Genomic DNA, 24,097 nt, shown 5'->3' with positions numbered 1-24,097 from the left:
GGAGAGGGATGACAATTGCTGCAGAAATCACTTATCCCTGAACTTGCAGTTATGAGTGTAAAAGAGTGCTCAGGAAGCTGAGAAAGCAAATAGATAAAAGAAAGAAAAAGAGACAGAAGTTTCATAAAGTAATAATAAAAGTATGTTTCATCAGTGTGTTGAACGTAAGAGCCTTTATAATGAGTGAGCGGTGTGTATGTATATTGACTTTCACACATGCTGAATCTGTCAGCTCTGATCTGCATTAGGAAAAAACAAGTTGTAACCTATTACTGGGGCAGTTGAAGAAACATCAGAAGTCAGAGATGTAACATCGTAAGTCAGAGATAAAACGTGAACGAAATGAAGGAAAAGATCTGTGCGGGTTTATTCATCGTGTACACGAAACAGGTCGGGGTACCCACTGCGGGCGCTCATGAGGACAGCAAGTACCACCCCTCGTGTGCTCTCAAGGCTGAATCACTCTGGGAAAAGCGCTTCCAGCACCGCAAAGCCAGCCCGCACCGGGTGCCCCATCCCCGCGGCCGGGCCCTCCCCGCGGCAGGGCGGCCGCCAAGAGGCCGGCACCCGCCCGGGGGCCGCCCGTCCGCGCACTTCCCCAGCGCCCCGCGGAGGCCACCGCGGGCCGGCGGCGTCCCCCGGCGGGGCGGAGGCGATGACCGAGCGCCGGGAGCCGCGTCCCGCCGCCCGGCTGGACGAGGAGCTGCAGGCCTTGGGGTAAGCGGCGGCGGCAGAGGCGGCCAGGCTGCGGGGGTCCGGCCGCGAAATGGCGGCCCCCCGGCCCGCGGGGCGGCGGAGGGGCGCGGGGTGCCCCGCGCAAAATGGCGGCTCTGGGGCGCGGCGGGGCGGGGTGGGGGGCAGCGCGGGGCCGGCAGTGCCAGCTTTAATAATAAGGCGTGGGGTAAAAAATATATATATATTAATAAAGCGTGGAGTAAGAAAAGCAGTGGTTTGTTCTAACGAGCCCGCTGGAGGGGCTTGGTACCCTGTCGGGTGATGGGGTCCGAGAGAGCAACAGGTGTACAGAGGATGCTGGTGCACAGCAGGTGGGGAATAAATAATAGTTAGAAAAATCAAGAGTGCAGGCAGGCGCTTCAGATGTAACCAGGGGGTTACAGCTCTTCCAGGATGGGGCATATCTACGTTGGTTAAGACCTCTCCATCAGGAAGACGCTGCTTTTTATGTTGGTGTCCCCATGTAGGACCAGGGGTTGGATGTTTTTCTGGCTGTTGGTTTACTTGCCTCATCCCAAGGGAGCACCAAGCCCATCCTCTGAGCATCCTCAGCCCCAGCGGGCAGCCTGACCTGGACCCAGGCCACCCCAAGTCCACACCTCGCTGGGCACCTTGGGCTTTGGCAGCGAGAGGAGCAGGCAGTGGACAGCTGCCAGCCCTCTGGAAGGTGCCGTCCTCGCCCCAAAACAAAGCCCCAGGAGCAAAAGGAAGGCTGCAGGTTGCCACAGACCCCGTTCCCTCCTTGCCGCTGGCAGTCTGACGTGTCTTGCCCATTTTGTCTGCTCTAGCTAGTTTTGCTTTTTACACTGGGAAGGCTTGCATTGCTTTTTCCACAGGCAGCTTTGCTGTAGATAGGAAGAAATGGAGGCTGGTGGAGCAGCAGAGGTGGCAACCATAAGGCCAGGGAGGGAAGGGGCTGTGGTAGCAAATTGGAGGGGAGACAAAGCAGGAAAAAAAGACCAGTGATGATATTGAAAAAGCAAACAGGCTCTGGCGTCATCTCTGCATTCAAAAAGAAGAAAAAAGCAAAACTTTTGCTTTCTGGGTACTTACGGATGAGGACTGAATAACCATTTATTTTAGGGATTAATTCACTTAGTGAAGAGGTTGGAATACAAAGGCTTGGAATTACTATCTCCATACAGCTAATAAGTTTGCATATTTGGAAGCACCTGTTAATGAAGTGCCTTGTTAGTGAAGCAGTCACTACTGCTTACAAAACTTACAAAATGAAGTAAAGTCACTTTTGTAATGGTGGCCAGAGTGGGTATTATCTTCTTTCCCTGTACAATTGTAAGATTACTCTCATCCTAAAAAAAGGCTACAGGAAAAAAAAAGTGAGTTTCAGCTGCTGTAGAAAACATGATTCCAAGTTGCCAGACTTTCATTTATTTAGACTATATGGCCTGAGCTGATCTATGCCAGTGACCTATGCTCATAAATGACTTTGCTGGTTGGCAAGAAGTTCATCCTAATTGATGGTCCCATAGGACAGCAACCTGCTTGGGTACAAGTGAGAATGGAAGACTGCAAATGAGAAAGCTACAAAGATGCTTTTTTAAAACTGTAGCCTCTTTATTTTATTTCTGCTTTAGGGGCAAGATCTAAACTTCTCACCCTACTCCAAAATACTAAGCATTTCCTTCAGGGCAGTGTGTTGAATTAAATGAACTAAAGCTGAATAATCAATGCCAAACAAAGACTCCCTTCAAATCATTAAATAAAGCACTTCTTTTTTTGGGGGTAGTACTAAGTCCACTGTTGGTTTTTTTTTTTTATTTTTCCTAAAGAGGAAAAAGTTTCAAGTAATAGGAAAAGAGGCAATCAGTATGATCGTGCTGGTGGCACTGTCTAAAAGATTTCTTAATGTAAATACTTTTTCAGTTGTAAGAAGTAAGCATGTCACTCGCCAGACCATAACATCCAATTCTCAGCCGCCACAACTTTTTTCCCTTAATCTTAGTCCCTGGTGCTGTGGCAGTGATGAGTTTCCCTTACATCCAGTGTAGCATCTAGAACAGCTGAGACCCGATTCTGGTGAGGAATATATGTCATTGCCGTACTAAAGACCAATAGAGAAAAAGCTCATTCAAATGAGGAGCGACTTGGATGTTCACATGCCTTTGGGAAAAAATGAAATAGGTTATTTTACAGCTTCTGCTTTGTTGTGCAAAAATCAAAGAAGTTGGAGAAGGTTTGAAGAAGTGTGAAATGGGAAGCACTTTTTTTAACTTTTAAGGGAAAGGAGATTGGTACCAGAATAATTTAAGAGTTTACCAGGTCAGCTGGTTATCAAAATGGAAAGTTGACAACAGTGCAGTTGGGTGTACAGTACAAAACCTATCAGACACTCTGCTAGGTTTGGAGGACCTGGTGTTCACTGGGCTTGTCTAGATTAATGCTCCTGTAATTACACTTTAATTAGTACATTGTTGAGAGCAATGCAGAAGGGAAAAGGAAAAAAAAAGTCAATATACACAAACCTCATTGTTATTTTGCTCCTGCTAGAGGTATATAACCCATCACCAATAAATAAATAAATAAATAAAATAAAAAAAAATAAAAATAAAAATCAGGAAATGAGATTTAACAATCGAAATTGTTATCAGGGACAATCATAGGCACTGAGAGGTCTAGGCATATCTAAAGCTGTTTTTCAGATTGGGTAGTAGTTCTGCAAAGCCTCAGTATTTATAAAGAAGAACTTTTTAGCCCTTTACATCACAGCAAGTGTGATGGATTTGGCTTTTTGTTGTTATTTTAAACAATTTATTTCAGTCGCTCAGTCTGTGGGAAGATGGTGGCTTGTTTATGTGAAGCCATCTAAACTATTTGATAGGTTTGGTGGTCAGGCAGTCAAGAGTTCAAAGTGGACATCCAGAATCCTGTCAGCTCCATTGTCAGGGTGTTTATAGATGTAACTAATGCTGAATGAATAGGAAGACCAAAACCAGAACATAAGTTAAAAACATGTTACCTCATTCATTAAATTTTTACCTAAATGTTCCAAAAATATTTGAAAGGGAGCTTTGAGGTTTGTCAAAAGAGACGTATCTTGGTTTAAAGGAAAAGGAAACTGACTTTATGATTCTTCTCTCAAGAGCTCTCTGGCTCTTCCTGGAGTCAGCACTTTTTCCAGTTGCATTTATTGCTGTTACTCTTGCTAAAAGGGCAGCCTGAGTACTGCAGTGTGAAACGCCAGTAGCCGATCATGTATAATGTGAGTTTGGGGAACTCCACGTTGTGGTTCTTTTATTTGCGCAAGCGATGAGAATGTGGAATATCTCGTCATCTCAGTAATTACAGACTGATTTGGTAATGCACCTTTGTTCCCAACATAATACAGCTTTGGCAACGCTGATTTATTTTCTGTCTTTGAGAGGTGAAAGAAATGTGGGAAGAGGAGCCAGGTTTTTGTAGCGTTCTTCCCTGTGTAGCTCCAGCGTTGTCATCTCTTGTAGCACAGTTTTTATGTTTCTCCTGCTCCAGGTTTGACAATATAGTGACAAACAGTGTTTGTAAGACTGAATAAGTCTAAGCATGAGCAACTTCATGCTTAGTTTTAGTAAGAGAAAAGAAATCAGACCACAGACATGAATCAGACTATGATAAAATTTGGTTCTGGGATGAGGAACTGATATGACCAGGGCAGAGGAAATGGTCAGAATATTTTTTTTTCTTCATCTATATCTCTAATGTAAACAAGGTCAAAATTAACTCAGCTAGAATGTGGGCCAAAGAAATGTGTGAAACACAGAACAAAGTCAGTTGAGAGAAGGAGGAGAGAAAATGGAAGTGAGAAGCAGAAGCTGAACTAGTGAAAGCCTGCAGATAGAAGATGTGAATTTTAAGGTTGGATGCGCTGACGTCACTTCCTTATATTTCTGTTTTTTTAATTAATGTTCCTGTGAGGTGGCACCCTTGTATTCCAGCAAAGTACTTTCCATGGGTGTGTGCTTGACTGTGACACACTGAAACTTAGTGTTTCAGTGTGACACATTGAAAGGATGTCTATTAAATACCATTTTGGTTGTCTGCCACCCGTAATTCCTCTCTCAACATTCTCAGCCTTTTGTAGGCTCTCTAGAGCTCTGTCAACTCGTGCAATTAAGACATTGCCAGATCATTGCTTTCACTGACGTGACATACAAGGAGCCCTTCGTGATGGTGATAGGTAATATTTGTAGGGTTTCTGAATAGGAAAAAGAAATTGACGTGTCTGATTTTGAAGTTGCTAATATGCAGCATGCAGAGACTAGAGGAACCAGTGAGGCCATTTTGTAGAGTCATTTTTGGGGTAAATGCACACGAAGAGCATCATATTCAGCCAAAGGAGATAAATCAAGCACTACAGTATACTACTCCTTTAAACTAAGGATTGGAATACATCTTTGAGGCTAGTATATAATTTCAAAGTATAAAGTAATTCAACTGGCTGTGGTAGAAGATACCTTTTATACATAAAAAGTTGCAAAACCTGCCAAGATCTACCGACACCACCATAACAACAAACAGCAACCAGGGTAAATAGCTGCTCTGAATAATTTAGGAATGAAGTCCTACTGAGAGCACTTCTAGACCGTCTCCCCTTGACGTGTATCTCCGTTCACTTTCAGAGCTGGATGAGAGGTGACTTAGTTTGTGGCGTTTCTGCTTGGCTCCTGCAGCTCAGGCAGCCACAGTGCTATCCGCAGGGACGCTCACCCGCGGAGAACAAGCAGTAGTGCACCTACTGCAGCAGGGGAGGGAGCTTCAGCTGAAATTCAGCTGAATATTGAGAATCTCCTTCCTGTTTCAAAGAAGGAACTTGAAATTGCCTGAGCGTTTACAGAAGTGACCCAAAAGTACAAAGAGTATCTAACTCTATCCAGGCTGTAACTACCTGGGAACATAATCTGATAAGGATGCAAAAAATAAGCCCTACTGCATTTTTCTGATAGCGAGGCATACCTCAGAGTTAAGTATCACTTCAGACATGAGAAGCAAACGGCAGTCAGAACTTCTTGCTGTGCTCTGTGCAGCTACTAGCTATCTGTCGTTTTTATGAAGAGGAGAAGCGAGATTTGCGGCTGGACATGAAGCAGTTGCATATAGAAATGTCTGAGAAGAGGATTAGCCAAGTCTCTCAGCACTTATCCTTATGTCAGCCATGGATGAGTGTTTGTGTTTCTTGTGTATTCCAGTACTGTTAAAAAGTTAATCCATCTGATGCCAACTGCAGCTTTATTCACCAGCCCCATGGATTGAAAAGAAACATTTTGGAAAAATACCCATATCGTTTCTTTGCCAACGACATTATTGGAAATGGCAGATGACATGCATAAGAACTGCCTGATCCGTAGGGGACCTAGAAATGATGTTTCAGTAACATTTTTCTTTGAAGCATTTTGGGTTATTAAAGAACAAATGCACGTTTTGGGGATGCTGTTCTTATCTGAGGAGGGAGCTTCCCACCCCAAACACTGCTATGGTGAGAGATCTAGTCACTGCATTAACTACACAGAGATCTTAAAAAAATAGATAAGTTTTCATGTCAAAGTGCCCTATCCTGGGCCTGTACCAGCTGGCATACCGATAATGGCACAGATGGCTGGTACAGATGTGGTTTGTGGTGTGTCAGCCACCACGGGGGAATCCCGCTGGTGGGCGGATCCTGAGGAGAAGGCCGTGCGCTGTGATGGCTTTTTGGCTCCCTGGAGCATTGTCTCTCTTCTGCCCCCTCCTCATCTTAACAGTGACAACAGCAGAGCCCGTCCTACACTGTCACTGATGCAATCTCATCTAAAGGGTAGTCTGATTTCTGAAAAAGTGTTATTTTCCAGAGAGAAACAAAGGTAATGTCAGTATGATGTGTGCTTGTCTTAACACATGCTGTCGATGGGCCCAGCAGATGCTTCCACCCTGAAGAGCAGGAGGAATAGCATTGTGGAGCATGCAGGATTTTTGATAGGAGAAATAAAGTAACTGGGAAAAACAAACAAACAAAAAAAACACCTCCCAGAAGTTTGTACTTGAGACAGGAGCACGTGCAAGGTCAACTTACAAGACCCAGCAGAAGAGGCTCAGAGGCAGGGAAGGACTTTTCTCTCTCTTTCCCTCCGTATTCTTCAGAGAGGTCTGTGTCAGGAGTCCCAGACGATTTCTGCTCTCCTGGTGATTTTCAGTCTGGCAAGTGTCAGAGTACAAAGCATATTTCCAAAATTTTTGCAGTAAATGCAAGCTCTGTAAGTTACGTCAAATAGAGCTGACTTTTTGAAGGACCTTTAGGGAGATCCCAATATGCAAGGCATGGGCTGTCGTTCAAAAGGAAAATGTTGACCAGATAATTCAGCTTTTTGAAGTAGAGCTTCCTAACGACCTCAAACAGATGGGTAGTTGTAGTGTCTTTCAACTTGAACTAATTTATTGATTTAAGGAGTCAGGGAAGTAGATATATTATGTTTTCTATCTACAGTTTCCTCTTCCAGTTATCACTCAGAAGAACAAAACTTAAGGTAATGGTGACGGCCCTTTATAATGTGCTGCTGAATGAGCCATGTCTCCCCTCCTTGATACCCACAAAGACTGAGCTTCAGTCTGCTATCTTAAAAGTTCAGTTGGTATCAGACAGCATACAACAGCTAATTTATCAAATTACCATGATGTATTTATTTTATAATCCTGCATTTTGACTGCAAATTTCAAGAACTGCCTTCAAGATTTTTTTCCAAAAAAGAAAAAAAAGAAGGATTTCTCCCTCCCAACAAATACTTAAATTCAATTGAAGTGCATCTAGCAGTATCCAAGTACAAGGTTATTAGGGTTTCTTTTTAGACTTGTTTACTTTTATTTGCGTCATCAGATAGACTTGGTGAGGAGAGCAGAAGGACCTTCAGATATTTCCATGGATGTGTATTTACTTTACTGGTGGTCCACGTTCAAATGCTAAATTTTCCACGGGATTTTTAAATGGTACCTGCTTTCATGTTATTGAAACGAATGTTGATGACCATTTTCAGAGTGGAATAGCCAAGTAACCTGACAGTTGTTACTGATTGAGCCATCTGTGACAACAGAGGGGATAAAATAGCTGTGTAACACAGCCACTTTGGCAGTGAAAGCTGCATTATTGCTTCACATTGACTTCTATTTTTTAAGCTGAACAAGATGACCGTGGTAATATTTGAGGGGTTTTTGTCTGAGATAGCATATTTATGTGAGAAGAGTGGTGCAACCTTTCCAGGTGATTTAAATATCCACTTTATGCCAAAGTTACTTTCCCAAGTGCTCCCCCCAGGCTCTGCTACCATAGTGGCAGAATTTCATTTGTCACTCTTGTGTGTAAAGAGATTTAAACAGAACATTTTATGAACTTAGGTGGCATCTGTTTTAAAATCCAAATAAAAGGCTTTTTGGAAATAAGGTAACAGCACACTTATGAGCAACCTCAAACCGAAAATGCCTTCTTTACGAAAATGACCACTTTTTGACGTTTTCTGAATATATTTCTTTTGCACAGACGTGAAAGAAAATGCATGATGACATTCCACCCAGAACACAGCGTTGTCTTCTCAGCTGTAGATCCAGCCAACCCTGCAAGCTGCTGTGATCCTCATCACATCAGAACAGATCTGACCTTTGACTGTTACTTGGGCAGTTAATCCCAAAGCAGATTTTGGCTGACAGGTGTTTCAGAGGATGACACTTTGATCTTTAAATACTCATTATTTTATTCTACTGTGTAGATGGTCCACAGAGCACGTTCTAGAGCCAAAGCAGCAATACTCTGCCTGTATTGAGTTTCACATGGAACTTGTCTTGCACAGGGTTAACGGTCTGAGGTCTCTTATAAAGCAATTTATCAACCAGCTGGCCTTTCAAATAAGCAGCCAGCTAAATTCAGAGTTAAAACTTTGTGGGAGATGCCAAGTTTAGTGGCAACTTGTGATGAACAGATAAGGAGAAAGAGTGTATAGTTACACATCACTTCAGTTTGAAGACTGTCGTGATACAAATGCCAGAAAGCGCTGTGATCCAACCTTCTGCTTTCAAACAAAGTATATTTCAATAGCTGAAATAGTAGTGGACTTTGACCCCAAAACTACAGGCACACACTAAGAGCCTTCTTTAAAGGAAGGGGAAGGAGAAACAGCACCACCCCCATACAAAGGAGGGGAGAAGTACCAGAGACACTGTATTCTCTCCTTCTTCTGCACCAGAAGTTCTGGTGTGTGTATATAGCCATTTTCATATCTGCATGCAGCGTCTCTTACGGGGTTGGCACTCCAGCCTTTTATAGCTGTGGCCCTTTTTCTGTGTTCAGTCTGGGGAATGTTTCTAATGACATCCTTTTCTGTTGAAACAAATCAGTTGTTTCTATTTTGAATCATTTTGGACACATATGAGGCCGTGAACAGCATTTCGTGGCCTTCATTGCAGGATTTTTTTTTCCACAGAATTCCATGTGGATTCCTTATGGAACTTTTTGTGTTGAAAAATTAATGAATATTCACTGAAGTTAAATGCAGCAAGTGTTCAGATACTTCACTGCATTCCCCAGACCACATACAGCCGAGCAGCAGTGATGGCAATATTTTCTAAATTTTCACATCAAATTCTGTTGGTTAAGCTTGCTCCTTCCCTCTGCTCCGTCCTCCAAAAAAGGTTATGCTTCAAATTAAAAATTTAAGGTTAGGCAAATCTGCTAAATTGCAGATTGTAGCAGTGCAGGTGAACTGAGTTGTGAGAAATATGGAGTTTGGGAGGAGATTTTTATTGTGAAGTGCTGTGTGTTTGCCCCAAAAGAGAAAGCATACCTAAGCGTGTAGATACGGCAGGAAGTACAGATTCTGAAATTAGAGAAGGAATCCTGCATACCCCCCAGAATTGCTTTCACCTTCTCAGAATAGGTCTGGGTATTTCTTGTTGCTTACACAGGTAGAATTTGCAGGCTTCTTAAAAAGATTCAGCAAGCTATCAACTGTAAATTGTGGAAGAACGCATATTCATCATTAAAACGAAAATCATTTTCTGAGCTTGTCAAAAGGAGGTTCCTTAAGAGGCCGAGTTTTGTGCAATCTGTGTGAGCCTTGAGAAGAATAATGTAGAATCGTAGCAGTGTTAGTTGCAGTGCTTCCTTTTTCCATAACTCAGCAGAAGCTGTTAACTAAGAGCAGAATGAATGATGCTTTAACCCTGTTGTGTCTTCCCAGGTGGTATCATGATAATCTTACCCGACATGCAGCAGAAGCGCTGCTTCTTTCCAACGGGCAGGATGGAAGCTATCTCTTGAGGAAGAGTAATGAAAGGGAAGATTTGTATTCCCTCTCTGTAAGGTAAGGTACAGACAGAAGTGAGTTCATCTAATGCTGCATAACTGGCATTTTTAGTCTCACTTGCTCCTATGTTTTTTTGCATCTCGTGCCTTGATATGACCTTCAGATTTCTTTCTAAGGCCCAAACTATTTTAATTTATATTCCTAATGATGTAATCCTGTTGAATGACACCTGAACGTGCATTGGGTTTGGAAATTGCTCTCATTTTTCCAAACTATAAACTAATTTTACTGGAGAAAACATTATTCCATGGATTGACTGTATCATCAGAATTACAGAAATTTACATCAGTTCAGGACACAGCCAATACAAAGCTGGTGTAGCTTAGCCTGAGTAAGTCGCTACTGAATAACATTCAAAAACCCAAGAGGCAAAGAAGCCAAAGTATTTTAGACAGTCAGCATGGGACACACTTTAGACACATGAGGTGGTTGCTGCACGGAGGAAACCAACCCTAATTACATCCATAGCCTTCAGCAACTGTATGGTATATCAAGCCTTGCTTCTTGGCCTTTTGGCTAAGATCAAGTGTAGTATCTGTTCTTATCTTATCAGCCTGTAGTGAACATTTAAGCTATTGCATTCGTGCTCATTTCTGCCTCAGATTAAGCCTCTGAACCACAGCTCAGCTGAATCACAGTAACTTTTTAAGCCAAAGTCACTCTGATAGATACAACGATGCTAGTTATTCATGACCCTGGTAGATAGGAACACAGCATTCTCCCTTGAAATTGTGAATTTCTATGTGCAGTACCAGGAGCTGTTACGATTTGGGAGCGTAGTCACTCAGAACCCGAGGAAAGTGCACTTTGCCCATGTCCTGATCCCTTGAGGTATGAAAAGTAAATATCAGTTGTGTCGCTGACTTCTGGTAGAAGGCTCTGGAGCAAGTATGACTACACACACACTGCTGAAGTTATTACTGCTATAGACAACCATTTATAGAGGGAGCTTGAGGGGTGCCAAACTGAGATCTGAAGCTGATGTTACAGAACAGATATTCAGAGTAGGAATGTCTGAATTGAGTGCAAGTGTTGGAAAGCAGAATGGTAGCATGTATGTATAATAGCCTGCCTTAAAGAAGTAATTTCAGAAGAACCTATATCTTGCTAGTTATTATTTTTTGACTATAAAATGCAACCAAGCATTATTTGGAATAATCTACCTCAGTTTTAAAAAAAAATTGTGAAACTAGTTTTCAAGGGCACTCGTAAACAACTCATCATAACAAAATGAAATTTAAGTAGTTGTTCTAATATGAAATGCAAGCTAAAGTGTTAGTGAAAATATATTTGCCATTTTAACAAATTCTAGGCTTATGATACTTAGAAAAGTCTACTTCGGGCCAGTTCCAATCTTCTTCTATTCATCTCTTGACATAAGATAAGAGTCACTTACAGCATCACTGTATGCACAGACCTGAGTCTGAAGCTTGGTCTTTTAATCTGTTACATCAGTTTTGTGGTGGTACAACTCCCTTGAAATACTTATTTTGATTTTAAAATACTTCATTTGTCCATTTTCTACTCTAAGTTTTCCTTTGCATTTTTTGACTAATACTAAAACTTCATTCTGGAAGAAGTAATTCATTTTTGTTCTGATTTATTTTGTAGAATTATTTTGGAAGTTATAGCTGCCATTTTCTTCTCTCCTAAAATTATTTCTACAGCTTTTACTTTACCTTCTGCCTCTGAAGAAACTTCACCAGTCGTTATTGTAATTTGTAAAAGGAAACTGCGCTCAAACGTCCCTTGGGGTTTTAACTGACAGCTGTAAGAAGAACAGGGAGAGAGACTGCATGCTGCCTGAAACTCCCTTCCCCAGCTAAATTAGCTAACTTTAGAAAGGAACAAGGAAATAGAGTAGAGTTACTCTCATTGCAACATTGTATTTCTTGTGAAATGAAATGAAAAGATAAAAACTCTGTCATTATAGGAAACGGCTGTAGTGGCTATTTGGTAGATAGGGCTTCTGCACTTGACTTGCACGCTTTGTATCTGAGCTGGCTGTAGGGCAAAGCACGTGAGAGGTTGATAGAGGCATATTCTACAATATGATGTCTTGAGTACTGTTTAGTCCCCTGTGGGAGTGGCAATAAACAACAGAAAAGACAAATACCTTTCTTCTGCAGAATTTGTCTGTGTATTTGCTACATACAGTTTTCCTGAGCCAGATTTTTCTCTGGACTCCTTTGGATGCTAGTAATATTAACAAAAGTAACTTCGTCAGAGAAGAGATACTCACTCTAAGTGCTTCACTGACTTCTGAAGTCAAAATAAGTACCCATCCAGGAAGTGAGGCCTTGCACACTTCTCTAAATATCATCAGCTTTCATAAACAAATAATGTTACTTCCCTGACAGGAAAAAGACCCTGGTTCATGTTTGACAGCACCCACTGTAGAGGAACCCTTTGCCTGAGGACAGCGACAAAGCAGACAAATTTTAAAGCCTTAGTTGTCTGAAGTTAGGCTATTAAATCCGTCTTTTGGTGCAAAAAGGATGCAGCCTACGATTGAAAAAGCAACAAAGTGTTTTCAGTGAGATTGGGATGACACCTGAAAAATAAGATACATTGAGTGATCCAGGTACAGCATCATGACCAAAGCCAGATGAACAAAGAGTGTCATCCTGCTTTGACAGAAGGCTGGAAACCTTGTTTATAAGTCTTTTTACATTGGCAACAATAATTAGTTTAACTTACTTGGCCTTTCTAGGTTCTCACTATCCCTCATCTGTAAAGCAGCAATTATATTTTCTTAATAAATCTGATTCTCAGATGTGTTGACTACTAGTGCCTATTAGTAATAGCAGCATTATTACTGCCAGGACAATGATTTTCAGCCTGTGATCTGATTTCCTGTAGTGGAAGCTGCTACTTAAGGATTTTACATGCCAAATGCCCTTGGTATTTATGCCTTGACAACTTTTCTTTTCTGTTTTAGGGGAAAAGATTCTGTGAAACACTTCCATGTTGAACACACAGGAAGTTCATTCAAATTTGGATTTAATGAATTTTCTAGCTTGAAGGAATTAGTCATGCACTTTGCAAATCAGCCTTTAATTGGAAGTGAAACAGGTAAGGAGAGACGTATGTTTGTATCAACATGCTTACAGTCATGCTTCACACAGATCTGAGTAAAAGGAACTTTTGGTATGTTAAAAGGTAGATCTATTGCTGAAGTGCTCCTCTTCAGAAATTTATGTTTGTGTTAACCTGAGGTATCTAAGATATCCCTCTTCAAAAACTCAAGTTATGATGAAGACAAACTACATGTAAACTTACTGGGTTTTTGCTATCTAGGGACATGAGCTCTTTTTGGCCTCCCAGAGAGAGCAGCATTTCAAAATACGCATGTAATGGGAGGAGCAGAACCTTCTGAAAAAAGGGCAAAACCAAAGCAGAGTTTTTAACTAGTGAGGAAATAAGTGTTCATATATGAAGTTGAAATCCCCCAATAAGAATAAGTAGAAAAAGGACCTGAAATTGTTTAGCTTCATAATTCCTCATCCAAGCAAGTCTACAGTGATATGCTCTGCCTTTTTGTAGGAAATGTGCTCTCTATGACTTCTCCCTCTTTCTGTCTACAGCAGATCAGTCTGCTGATTTCATTTGCTATTACAGTGATTTGTGTAGCTTTTCAGAACAGGAGAAAAACATAGGCTTCTTTAGCAGCCAGCATACTATCTGAATTAAGAGTCAAAAGATTAAACTCTATTCCTACAAGTGAGATGAGCACTGCCAGACTGGAATCCCACAACAAACAGGTGTGTGTTAGCATGAAAGTGACAGTTTTAACAATAAGCTTCAGATGTAAGAGTAGAAGATGAGTCAAAACAGATTAGTGCCAAAAATTTTAATATCCTGCGTAGAAAGTGTATGTAAATAACTCTGAGTCGCATTAATCATATATGCAAGTGACCAGTTAAAAAATAGCTGCCATATGCAGTAACTGTGATATATCACACAAATACACATTGGTACTCTTTTAACAGAAGTGGATCACAGGCATTAAATTCAAGGGTCGCTTTGCAAAATATTTTACAAAACAATGCAGTAGTAAACTCAGTATTGCATTTAGAACAGAGTTTCTAGTGGTACCTTTTGTGCCAGTAAACAATTTTTCCTGTGAAATCGGACATGCACCCACAGGCCTAACTGTAAAGATTTCAGATGACATAAAGCTTGTATTTCCCCATTCCTTCAGTACATGTGTTGCAGACAGTAGTAATTAAGGCTCCGATGTTATGTGATCTCTGTGGACAGAATCAACAGTGCTGAAGGATGGGCTCGCTTGTCACCTTAAGGCTCCCGGATCAGATTCTGCTGGCTCTGTGAAGCCTCTTTGAATTATTTAAGTTGAACTTGATACAGCGCAGGAAAAAAACATTTGAACATCCCATCAAAAAATCCTTTGCCTTTTCTTACTATGGATAGCAGTAGAGAGGATGAGAGTGCTTGCATTCAGGCAACATTCCTTCAGATGCCGATGTCGAAACTCTCTGGGATGATAACCGATCTCTGCTAGAAAGGGAGCAGGGGCTTACATCACCACTCTCTGGGCCTGGCCATCCAGCCAGTTTTTAACACAGCAAAGCGTTTACCTGTCCAAGCCGTGGGCTGCCAGCTTCTCCAGGAGAATACGGAAGAGTATGTAATAGTTTCCTCTATTTTCCATTCAGGTTTTGTCTCACTGGAGCTAGTTGTGTGTCTGAAGAGGTACACCAGGCTCTTTGATCAGTACTTGAACATGGAGGGCCGCAGCCCTGCAAACTGGTCAGTGGAGCACAGTGGTTCTTTCGTACTGGGACAGCTGCAGGATTGTGCTCCAAGGCCAACAAACCTTGTCTTGCTACAGCTTCATTTGCCATTTCAGCTTGCTGCATGGATTAACCTATTTTTCTGCAGTGCAACGTGTATACTTCCTCCTGAAGTACAGATGATTAAAAGGAAATTGAGGCTACTGTGCTCTGTGAGATTGTTTCTCGAACAGGCAAGCTGAACCTATTAATTAATGACGTTAAAGCAAATATTTCCATATTTCTGTCTTTATTCAAAGGGACAAGGTCAAAATGTTATTTTTTCCTGTCTGTTTTGTTTAACAGTTTTTCCTTTAAATTATTTTTAAAACATACAGAAACATAGAGTCATTACTCAGACAAGAAAGCAAAAATCATTCGAACCTAGCATTTCCAACAGCTTGGCTGATTTATCTTCTTCCTTAGAAATAGATACTGTGTACAAACAGCAGAATCTTGCTGCGGTACAGCTTTTACTAGTTCTTTTGTATATTTACCAAATGACTCTGGACAAGTATCTTTTGTGGAGAAAAAACACGGAGAGATTACTAGAAAACAAGTATTGTATGAAATGTTAAACTAGTCCTGCCAGTTCTGCCATGGGGATCTCCGTCTACGATGTACGTATGGTAATATTCAGAGTCTGTGCTGAGGAGTAGTTTCTGTAGGCTGGTGATGGGGTGTGTCTCAATTTCCTTTTTTATGTACAACATTTTCTTCCTGTAAGGTCAGAGAGAATTAAACTGATCTTGACTTTTTACCTATTGCGAGTTGAATGTATCGTATTTGCATACACCCATACATACGCCTGTGAGCAGATTTCAGTTGGCTACTTCAGATGTCATGGTCCCACTTCCCTTTGCAGCTCTTCACATTACAAAACATAATTTAAACCTTATTTCACATTTGAGTTACTCAAATCACCTCCGGGTTTCAAGTCCAAGTCCTTGCCACCTCTAGCGTCCCTCCTCCTCAACAGCTAACAATACCAGCATAAAATGGAAATGCAGCAGCATTTAGTACGCTGCGACGTTGTGTTTAAACGAGATTAAAAGGCATAGCAGTTCCTTTTTTGAGGAAGTTCTTCACTGTGGTGAATAGTGAGATAGATTCACTACTGTGAACACAGTTTTTTGCAGAAAATGGGGGAAAAAAAACTTATTTGGAGAATAAAGAATCACTCTAATCAAAATGTTACTAACTAGGAAGAACTATGGCAAAATAATAAAAGGTGATGGTAATGCAGGCTTACTGTTTTGAAGTCTATCTTTGACAAATTAAAGGATTTATGCAGAATCAAAGTGTGGGGAGTTGGCAAAACCAGGACAATTTATGATCTCATATCTAATATAGCATCCTGCCTACTCACCCAGTCTCATGCACAGGAAGAGAATTTAATATGTCCTAGTGTGAACGCCAGTAAGTTTAAAAGTTTTAAAGAGGCACCATTTATTTACAGTTTTCACAGATGTTTATAAACAGGCATGATAACGGCTGTAGTCATATCTTCGTGCACGCAGTGAAAGAGATGCCTGTACTTTGAAGAAAGTCACAAGGCAAATCTTGACTATGCTTAGGTCAGCATTTCGTCTGTAAGCATTCACTAACTATGAAATCTGTGATTCAGTTTATTTATTCTGTATTATTCTATTATTCTATTATTCTATTATTCTAGTTACTCCGTGACTAGAAAGAAGGTTCAGGCAGGATGAGACACTTACCTCTGAGGATTGCCACCTTGTTTTTTCCCCACTTTTTTTTTTTTTTTAGTGCATTACAGGATTGTTTTAATTATCTACTACTTAGAAGAATTGAAGAGGGTTTTCACGAACAAATCCACACCCAGAGATGTGTACAGGGATGAGGGAATGTATTTAAGCAAGATCCAGGTGCCCAAGTCATTGTGGAGTCTGTTTGAGCAACACAGTAGAGCTAAGAGGGTGAGACTGGGCAAGTGAATCCAGTAACAAGTGCCTCTCTGTAGCATGGGTGAATTCTTGTAGAAGACATCCTTCACAAAGTCTGAACTATTCAAATGGTGCAGGTTTGAAATATCTGACTGGATTTATCAACATGAGAGAGTCATTATACCTTTTCCATTTTTAAGAAAAGGTCAAGTTCACCATTCCACAAGCAGGCAGCTACTGCCAGTTATTTTCTAAGACTATTTTACCAGATTACTCACTCCTGCTCTTTTTCTCTCCAGGAACCTTAATTGTTTTGAAGCATCCCTATCCATGCAAAGTGGAAGAACCATCCATTTATGAGTCTGTCCGAGTTCACACAGCAATGCAGACGGGAAGGACAGAGAGTGATCTTGTCCCAAGTGCTCCCTCAGTAAGTCACATTCTGGAGTGAGGGGTGTTTGGTGGCCTGAGTTTAGTATGATTGCTGGAGCGAGCTATGAAATAACACCAATAATTCATCCCTTTACGGGTTCTGACATACAGGAAGCCTTCACCAAACAAGGCAAAACAGATTTGCTAGGTACAGACAAAACCTTTCACAACTGTTTTCTCTAAGAACCTCGATGCTGTCAGTGTGAAAACATTGTCTGCAGCTGGTCTAGGTGAGTCTGGCCATCGAAACAAAGCACGTAGGAGGGTTTTAGTTCTCCTGCATTGTCTTCCCTTTAAAATGCCACCTTATCCCTAACATTATCAGGAATTAAAAAAAACAACACAGAAGACAAGCACTTCTCAAGTCTTTCTGACAAACTTGTCAGGCTGTATGCTACAATACCTTTGTCATGTTGCACTCAGCCCTGGTTTGGGCAAACCTTTACAGTCAGTGAGAAATTCCTCTCTCCACAGGTGTGGGGAGGAACACACAATAACTAAAACAAGGAATAGCTACAGGATCTGTGATATTTTGTCTCACTCAGTGAACATGGGGATTAATTGACAGGGAACAGTGGTCCTGATTAGACAGAAACTCGTTGCTCATTATTTGAGTATCCTTCTTGGTTTGGCAGAATTCTTTTACTCAGTTAGCAATATACAGACCCCTTCCTAACTGGAAGGAAGGAAGAGAGGAACTCTGACTTCCTAAGTCACTTAAAAAGGGAGCTTTTGAAAAAAACAAAAACAAACGAACAAACAAACAAAAAAAAACATTCAAAAGACAGGCAGGGACACATTCATGAAAGGAAACCCCAGACTGAAGTGTGGTACAACCAAATTAGTGAGTGTATCTGTATCCTGATAGGTACATTATTTGAAAGAATTTTTTAGCATTTTCTCATTTGAACTTACTACTACTTTAGAATCATCTTATCTTACTCTATGATAAGAAGAAAGATGGCTTACTATATTCTAACACAGACTTGCACCCAAAATAGAAAGAGCAATATGACAGAGGAGAGCCTCGACCCTTTCAGCCCTAGTGAAAAGCTGTGTCATGTTAGAAGCCATGCCTTCCTGGTGTGAGAAACAAGAGAACATCTTCATATCCATTTGGGCCATCTGCTCTGACATCTGTGACTCACTTGGACAGTAATTAGAGACTTTAAATCCCTAGTAACTCATATCTAAGTGAGACAGGTGGTTTGTCCAGAACACTATTGCTCAAAACACAGAGGAAAGTGTATTAATAACTAACTTTTGAGAGTAAAAGAGGAAGAGTTACATTAATACAGGCTATTTAAGTCCATGAAAGAAACACTTTGTATCCTACAACTAACTATTCATGTCTGAGTTCCACTTAGCCTTCAAAGAAACTTGGCTTGCACATAAAAGGCAGTATTTTTTTCCAAGAGCAAACAGTAACCAATTCTCCAAGAATCTGGTTTCTAGAGGTCAGCAGTCTCACAGTGAGGTCCCTACAGAAAGTTTCAGCGACTATCTGAGAAATCACAGGCTCCTAGAGTCACTCACGGTACCAGTAAAACAATTCAAAAAATAATTTTTCAGTAAGCACATAGAATGTAACAGGTCTTTCCTCTAAAACATGTGGCTGCTTGAAAGAAGAAATTTCTTGCATTTCAACAGCAATTTCTGTGGGTAATTCCACTGTCTGGTAAACCCTGGGTACTTCTGGTTATAACATGCACAGGGACAACCAACCAAGTGTACTAAATAAAAATCAACCATAACTGCAAGTATTTTGCTTCATTTGGTTGACAAGATGTAGGCCAGAAGCTTGAATGGGGAGGCACGGTGTAAGATTTTGCCTCTAGAGCCAGCACAGGTCCATGTTTATCCCGGTGTTGGATCCAGCCTCACAAGGGGAGCAGGGCACACGGGGCTGAGGATAGTGCAAGCAGCGAGGGAAAGTTTCCTGAGAATAGGCTGCTCTTCCATCTCATGGATGTAGGCAAAGAGGAGGACGTGGGAAATGGAAGCAGAGCTGTCTCTAATCCCGATCCCTTTCCTTCTTACTTCACAGCTTGGTACGAAAGAGGGATATTTGGTAAAACAAGGCAAAATAGTCAAGGTAAGAAAACCTCTTACTCCTTGCTTCTACTCTGTAATCACACACACAAGATAGAGAATGCAGAGCTGGAATGGCTCGACCTCAATTCCCCTACAGAGAGGAACAATTTGTGTTTTTCTTTCCCAAGAAGCGGTACACTAAATTCTCACAAAGCGATTACCATCCATTCTTAATCTTTCAGAACTGGAAGACAAGGTGGTTTACATTGCATAGGAACGAACTTAAATATTTCAAAGACCAGACAGTAAGTAGCAAACACCAGTTCCACTCTTTAAACCTCTGTAGAGGCAGCTGCAACCTCCTCCTACCTCTGGCTTCTTGCGTATCTATCACGGCTTACCAAGTTACAGCTTCCCATGCTGTCAGAGGGGTCAGACCTTTCAAAGTCAGAGTTTTGCTGATGACCTAAATGATCAAGTTAGTAAGTTTTACAGCTAGAAAACATCTGTGCTCTGTCAGTCGTACCTACTAGTTAGAGTTACTCTTTACAGGACATTTTTTTTTAGTGGATTTCAAGCTACCAGCACAGCTTTCATTGGTAGTTTTGACATACAGCCTAGCGGAGAGCAGTGCTATTAAAATATTTCTGCAAATACCAGAAGTATGTTTTGCATTCCTTGATTTCATCCTTTTAGTTCAAAAGGTTGCACAGTTTACATAAACTGCTCATTAAAAAAAAAAAAAAACTCTTTGTTAGCACGCCACCTAGCACATAGTTTCACCTATTGGAGCTGGGAAAAAGTTCACCCTTTCAGTTGCTGTTCCATTTTTGTCTTAAACTTAGTAAAAATACAGCTAGAGTTTCCCTACCCTTGCAAGACCTCTAGGGCGAGTTCCTCCATAAGTGCAGCCAAATGGTTTACCTCTGCCCAGCCCTATTTCAAGTGCCTAACAGATTTTAACACAACAGCATGCGCCTGCCCTCTCATCCCAAGCATTCCCATTTATAAACGACTATATAGTGTTTGTGGGATTTGCCATCAGTGTTCGTTTCAGTTAAGCCACCTTGAATTAGGCTTCCAGCGTGACATTTGTAAGGGCAGCACCCCAATTGCTGGAGCTGCATTTGTGACTTAGCAGGGAAGAATGCATCTTGGGCAGAAACACAGCCTCCTCCCTGACAGCAGGTCTTGGCACTCCCTCTGCTGCTGTAGATACCTACGGGCAAGCAGCTTCCTTGGTAACATGGTGCACAACTAACAGACAATGAGCCAGAGGAAAACATAAGGAAAGGTGAGAAAACACTTCGTATGCTGGACTGTGGGAGCTGCTGAGGGTGTTTGAGCAGGGAGCAGCTGCTCTTCCACTTCAGCCACTTCTTATGAGGTGCTCAACAGGGTGAGGTTGAGAGAAACAAGTCAAAAGGACTCACACCTAGAGAGAAGGTAACTCTTAAGGGTGTTGGGCTGCAGTCACATGCAAACACTCTGCATCCCTGCACCTTAGCACTTCCAGGCCTGTCCCCAGAAAGCTACATACACGCACTGCTTGAGCTCTCCTTTTGCCTTTCTCCCTACTCAGCTTCAGCCTTTTAGGGCACTTTGGAATTAATTAAATATCCAACAGCTGGTTAAACCTGGTAAGACTCACAACTATCTCCTTGTTGTGAGCCTCAGCTGGACACCTGATTTGTTACTGCATCCGTTACGTTATGATGAATCAAACGTACCCTCAGCAGTCTGCATTTAATTCTGACTTCCTGCAGCAGTACTTTGCTGTTTGTCCAGATTTGAGCTTACTGCCCAGTATCTTACATTTAGCTGCATTCATCTGACATTCGCACCGATGTTGATTTTGCTAGTTTGGGTTTCCAGTGTTGTACCTGTTGCACCTACACCCAGCGAAACCTGGAGTGTGTATAAGGGTCCATGCGCATTGAAGAGGAACTGAACTAGCCTTATATTCTGTTTTCATGTGTTCCCATTTTAAAACCACTTTATTTTCAAGGCTACAGAACCAATTCGGGCACTTGACTTAACTGAATGCTCAGCTGTGCAATTTGACTATTCCCAAGAAAGAGTCAATTGTTTCTGGTAAGTTGCTGTTCTTTCTGCACCTTGCTGGGAAGGCCAAAATAGCCAGGAGTTTTAAATGTAGCCACTGGGTGCTTTTGAAAGCTCCCTTGACCTTGCAGCCCTGATCTTCCTCTAGCTCGTGAGCCTGTTCTTGTTACCCATCCTCTGTCAGTCCCGCACAGCATTGGCTCATTGCCAGCGGCAAGAGGGTTTTTTTTGGCTTGGTGAGGAGCAAGAGGGTAGGCCTGTATATTGTGGGCACTTCTTTTCCTAATCCTGTAAGCGTGTGTAATTGCCACCTAGACTCGTGGAGCTCAGTGAGGGAAGGCCCAGCTGCCAGTTCAAATATTGCTACAGGTCACACAGTAACTGCTTTTGTGCCCGAATGTGAGTCTTGGGTCCACGTGGGCCTAGGCCAGCATGTCCATGAGCTGTGAAGGGCTGTGAGCCACCGCCAGCTAGCCTCTCAACATCACTGCCCTGCTTTGTTTTAATATATATACATGACATACAGGCCAGATGGGTTCGGTTTTTGGAGGAGCCACCAGGTTGTTCCAGCAATTTTAGAAATAGTTCTGATTGTTTACTTACAGCTTAGTGTTCCCACTGAGGACATACTACCTATGCGCAAAAACTGGAATAGAAGCGGACGAGTGGATTAAAATACTGCGATGGAAACTGGTAAGGTGATGTGTGGTGTGAAATGACTGCGTTTCGGGAAACAGTGCCCTTGGTACTGCCGCAATAAGCCCCAGTATTACAGCGTGCTAGCATCAGCGAGGAGTGCTTGCTCTGGCTTCCGGGCCAGCTAGACCAGAATACGTAGTTTTCATGTGATGTATACATCTGCAAACCTACTTTACATTTTTGGGATGCCCTTTGGATACTTGTTACGAAGAAGAAATGACTTGCATCTTCAAAGATGTCATTGTGTAGATAGTGGACGGTACTGAGCATCAGCACAGACTGCATGTGTTGGTCCTGAAGGGAGCAATGACACAATAACATAAAGGCTTGACAATGTTACTTCCTTAAAAAAAAAAAAAAAAATCAGTATTTGGATTCGTGTTTACTTTCCCACATCCATGCAGAGACAAATGGTAACGGATTGTTTTTCTGTTCTAGTCGCAAATACGGAAGCAACTGGAGCAGCGTAACTCCGCCCTCAATTCCTAGTTGCACCTCCAGTACTGCTCCCTGGGCAGGAATCGCCTCTTTGCCGAGGGGAAGGCGCCCGGCTACAAGGGGACAGTTTCAAATGTCTGCATGACTTGCAGAGGGCCTGTGCACGTGTCTGCCACACACAGATGTTTGCTTCCAGCTCTGCACACGGATTTGTACAGCCGAGTGCTTTCAGGCTGTTGAGTCGCGTGTGCAGACTGTTGCAAAATCGCAGTGTCGGTTTGATATGTGTGATTTACGTCCGTGGTGCACACCTAGTTCAGACGCCCGTTAACTAGTCACAGTAGTCACTTCAAAACCTTGTGGTCATTCAGAGCACTCTTGAGAATTTACTGCAAGTTCCATCACTACTAACCATTAGCAGCAGAGTCTGTAACCTTGAGCCTGTTACTTAAAACCAGGCCTTCTGGAAACATTAAAGACTTCTTTTGTATGGCCTGTTTAGGGTCTAAATCAGAAGAACAATGACAGAGCTAATTACACTTCTGTAAATAATACCTAGATTACAATCCAAACAATTAAACCCAATATTTCAAGGCGATGGATGAGTAACACTTCTGGTCAAATGTATTTTTGTACAGTTTAGATTTATACCACAGCAATGGAATGCCACCTGCATTTCGGTCCCTTATGCTACCCCTTGGAAAATGGGCTGGATTTTGTACGTTTTCCTCAGGCAGAGAACTCGGCATACAGAACAGGAGGCTTTGTCCAGAACTGCGTTCTAGAATTAAGAGGTGCTTGCTTTAAATTGAATGAGATAAGCAACAGTAACAGGAAAGCATGATGTCCTCTAAAAATATGAATTTAGAAGAATTCATCTTCTACATAACCTGATGAAAACTTCCGTATTTTGGAAGACGTGGGCACATGTAACAGCATCGTGGTTCACCAGAGTTCAGAAGCAGAAGCCCTGTACTTTGGTGCTGTAGTGAAAAGAAGTGTTACGTTTTGGAAGCAAAGCCTGACACCCTGAGGGCTCTCCAGGCCAGACCTGCTGTCTGCCCGAGTGATCCTGCTCCTGCAGGATCCTCCTCTCCCTGTGCAGCGGTCACATTTCTGCTGAAACACCACACGCAAACCTCCCCTGCTGGGCAAAACGCTGTGGCAAAGGGCCGGGTGTTGCTCACGCAGCAGGCCAGCAGCGTTCAGTAGATGCCTGTAATGTCAGAAAACTGGAGAGGGGAAAAACACACTGTAAGAAAAAAGAAAATGCAGATTTGGACATAGGAATAGTATTTTATTTCAACTTAGAAATTCAAAATATATGTAAATATTTTTTATACAGACTGTTTTCTGAATAAAATGTCATTATAAAACTACCACACGTCTTCCGTACTGCATTGTTAAAGCTCTGCAGAATACACCTGTCCTTCTTTCTGCCGTAAAGAAGTCGGCTAACACACTGGCGCCTCCGATTCAGCTACAAAGCTGTGGTGACTGCTTGTGGCAAAGGCAGCGTGCGGGGAGGAGAGATCTGGTGCTGCCCAATACCACCACTGCTCTGCGCGAGCGGCTTGGAAACGAAGCGGGAGGTGCAGCCGCAAAGCACTGCTCCTCGTCACGCACAGGCTGTGGCACAAAACGTCAGGAGCAGGCTCGGCACGCGGCGCCACAG

The 24,097-nt window shown here is 42.0% G+C and overlaps 1 protein-coding gene across 3 annotated transcripts; it reads left to right on the top strand.

Moving 5' to 3' along the window:
• The first annotated feature begins 276 nt into the window (after positions 1 to 276).
• Positions 277 to 23,799, top strand: DAPP1 (dual adaptor of phosphotyrosine and 3-phosphoinositides 1). 3 transcript variants are annotated; one of them, XM_083835559.1, is made up of 9 exons: positions 339 to 717; positions 9,927 to 10,049; positions 12,994 to 13,127; positions 17,055 to 17,185; positions 19,235 to 19,282; positions 19,464 to 19,526; positions 21,230 to 21,315; positions 21,891 to 21,978; positions 22,423 to 23,799. In XM_083835559.1, exons 1-9 carry the CDS (start codon positions 416 to 418, stop codon positions 22,471 to 22,473), a joined length of 1,026 nt encoding a protein of 341 aa, XP_083691685.1. In that variant the 5' UTR covers positions 339 to 415; the 3' UTR covers positions 22,474 to 23,799. The 3 variants fall into 3 exon arrangements, with proteins under 3 accessions (XP_083691687.1, XP_083691686.1, XP_083691685.1); XM_083835560.1 differs by lacking the exon at positions 19,464 to 19,526 and having other exon boundaries at positions 336 to 717; XM_083835561.1 differs by lacking the exons at positions 17,055 to 17,185; positions 19,235 to 19,282; positions 19,464 to 19,526; ... (1 more) ...; positions 21,891 to 21,978; positions 22,423 to 23,799 and adding an exon at positions 14,732 to 17,048 and having other exon boundaries at positions 277 to 717.
• Positions 23,800 to 24,097: the final 298 nt, after the last annotated feature.

Source organism: Anser anser (assembly GCF_964211835.1).
Source record: "Anser anser genome assembly, chromosome: 4".
Classification (NCBI taxonomy): domain Eukaryota; kingdom Metazoa; phylum Chordata; class Aves; order Anseriformes; family Anatidae; genus Anser; species Anser anser.
This window is presented reverse-complemented; position numbering and strand designations above follow the sequence as displayed.

Excerpts from the sequence above, each read along its gene's own strand:
- DAPP1 (XM_083835559.1), top strand. The coding sequence starts at position 416 with ATGAGGACAGCAAGTACCACCCCTCGTGTGCTCTCAAGGCTGAATCAC. Across the intron at positions 13,128-17,054 it reads TTTAATTGGAAGTGAAACAG|GAACCTTAATTGTTTTGAAG; the intron begins GTAAGGAGAGAC and ends TTTTCTCTCCAG. Across the intron at positions 17,186-19,234 it reads TTGTCCCAAGTGCTCCCTCA|CTTGGTACGAAAGAGGGATA; the intron begins GTAAGTCACATT and ends CTTACTTCACAG.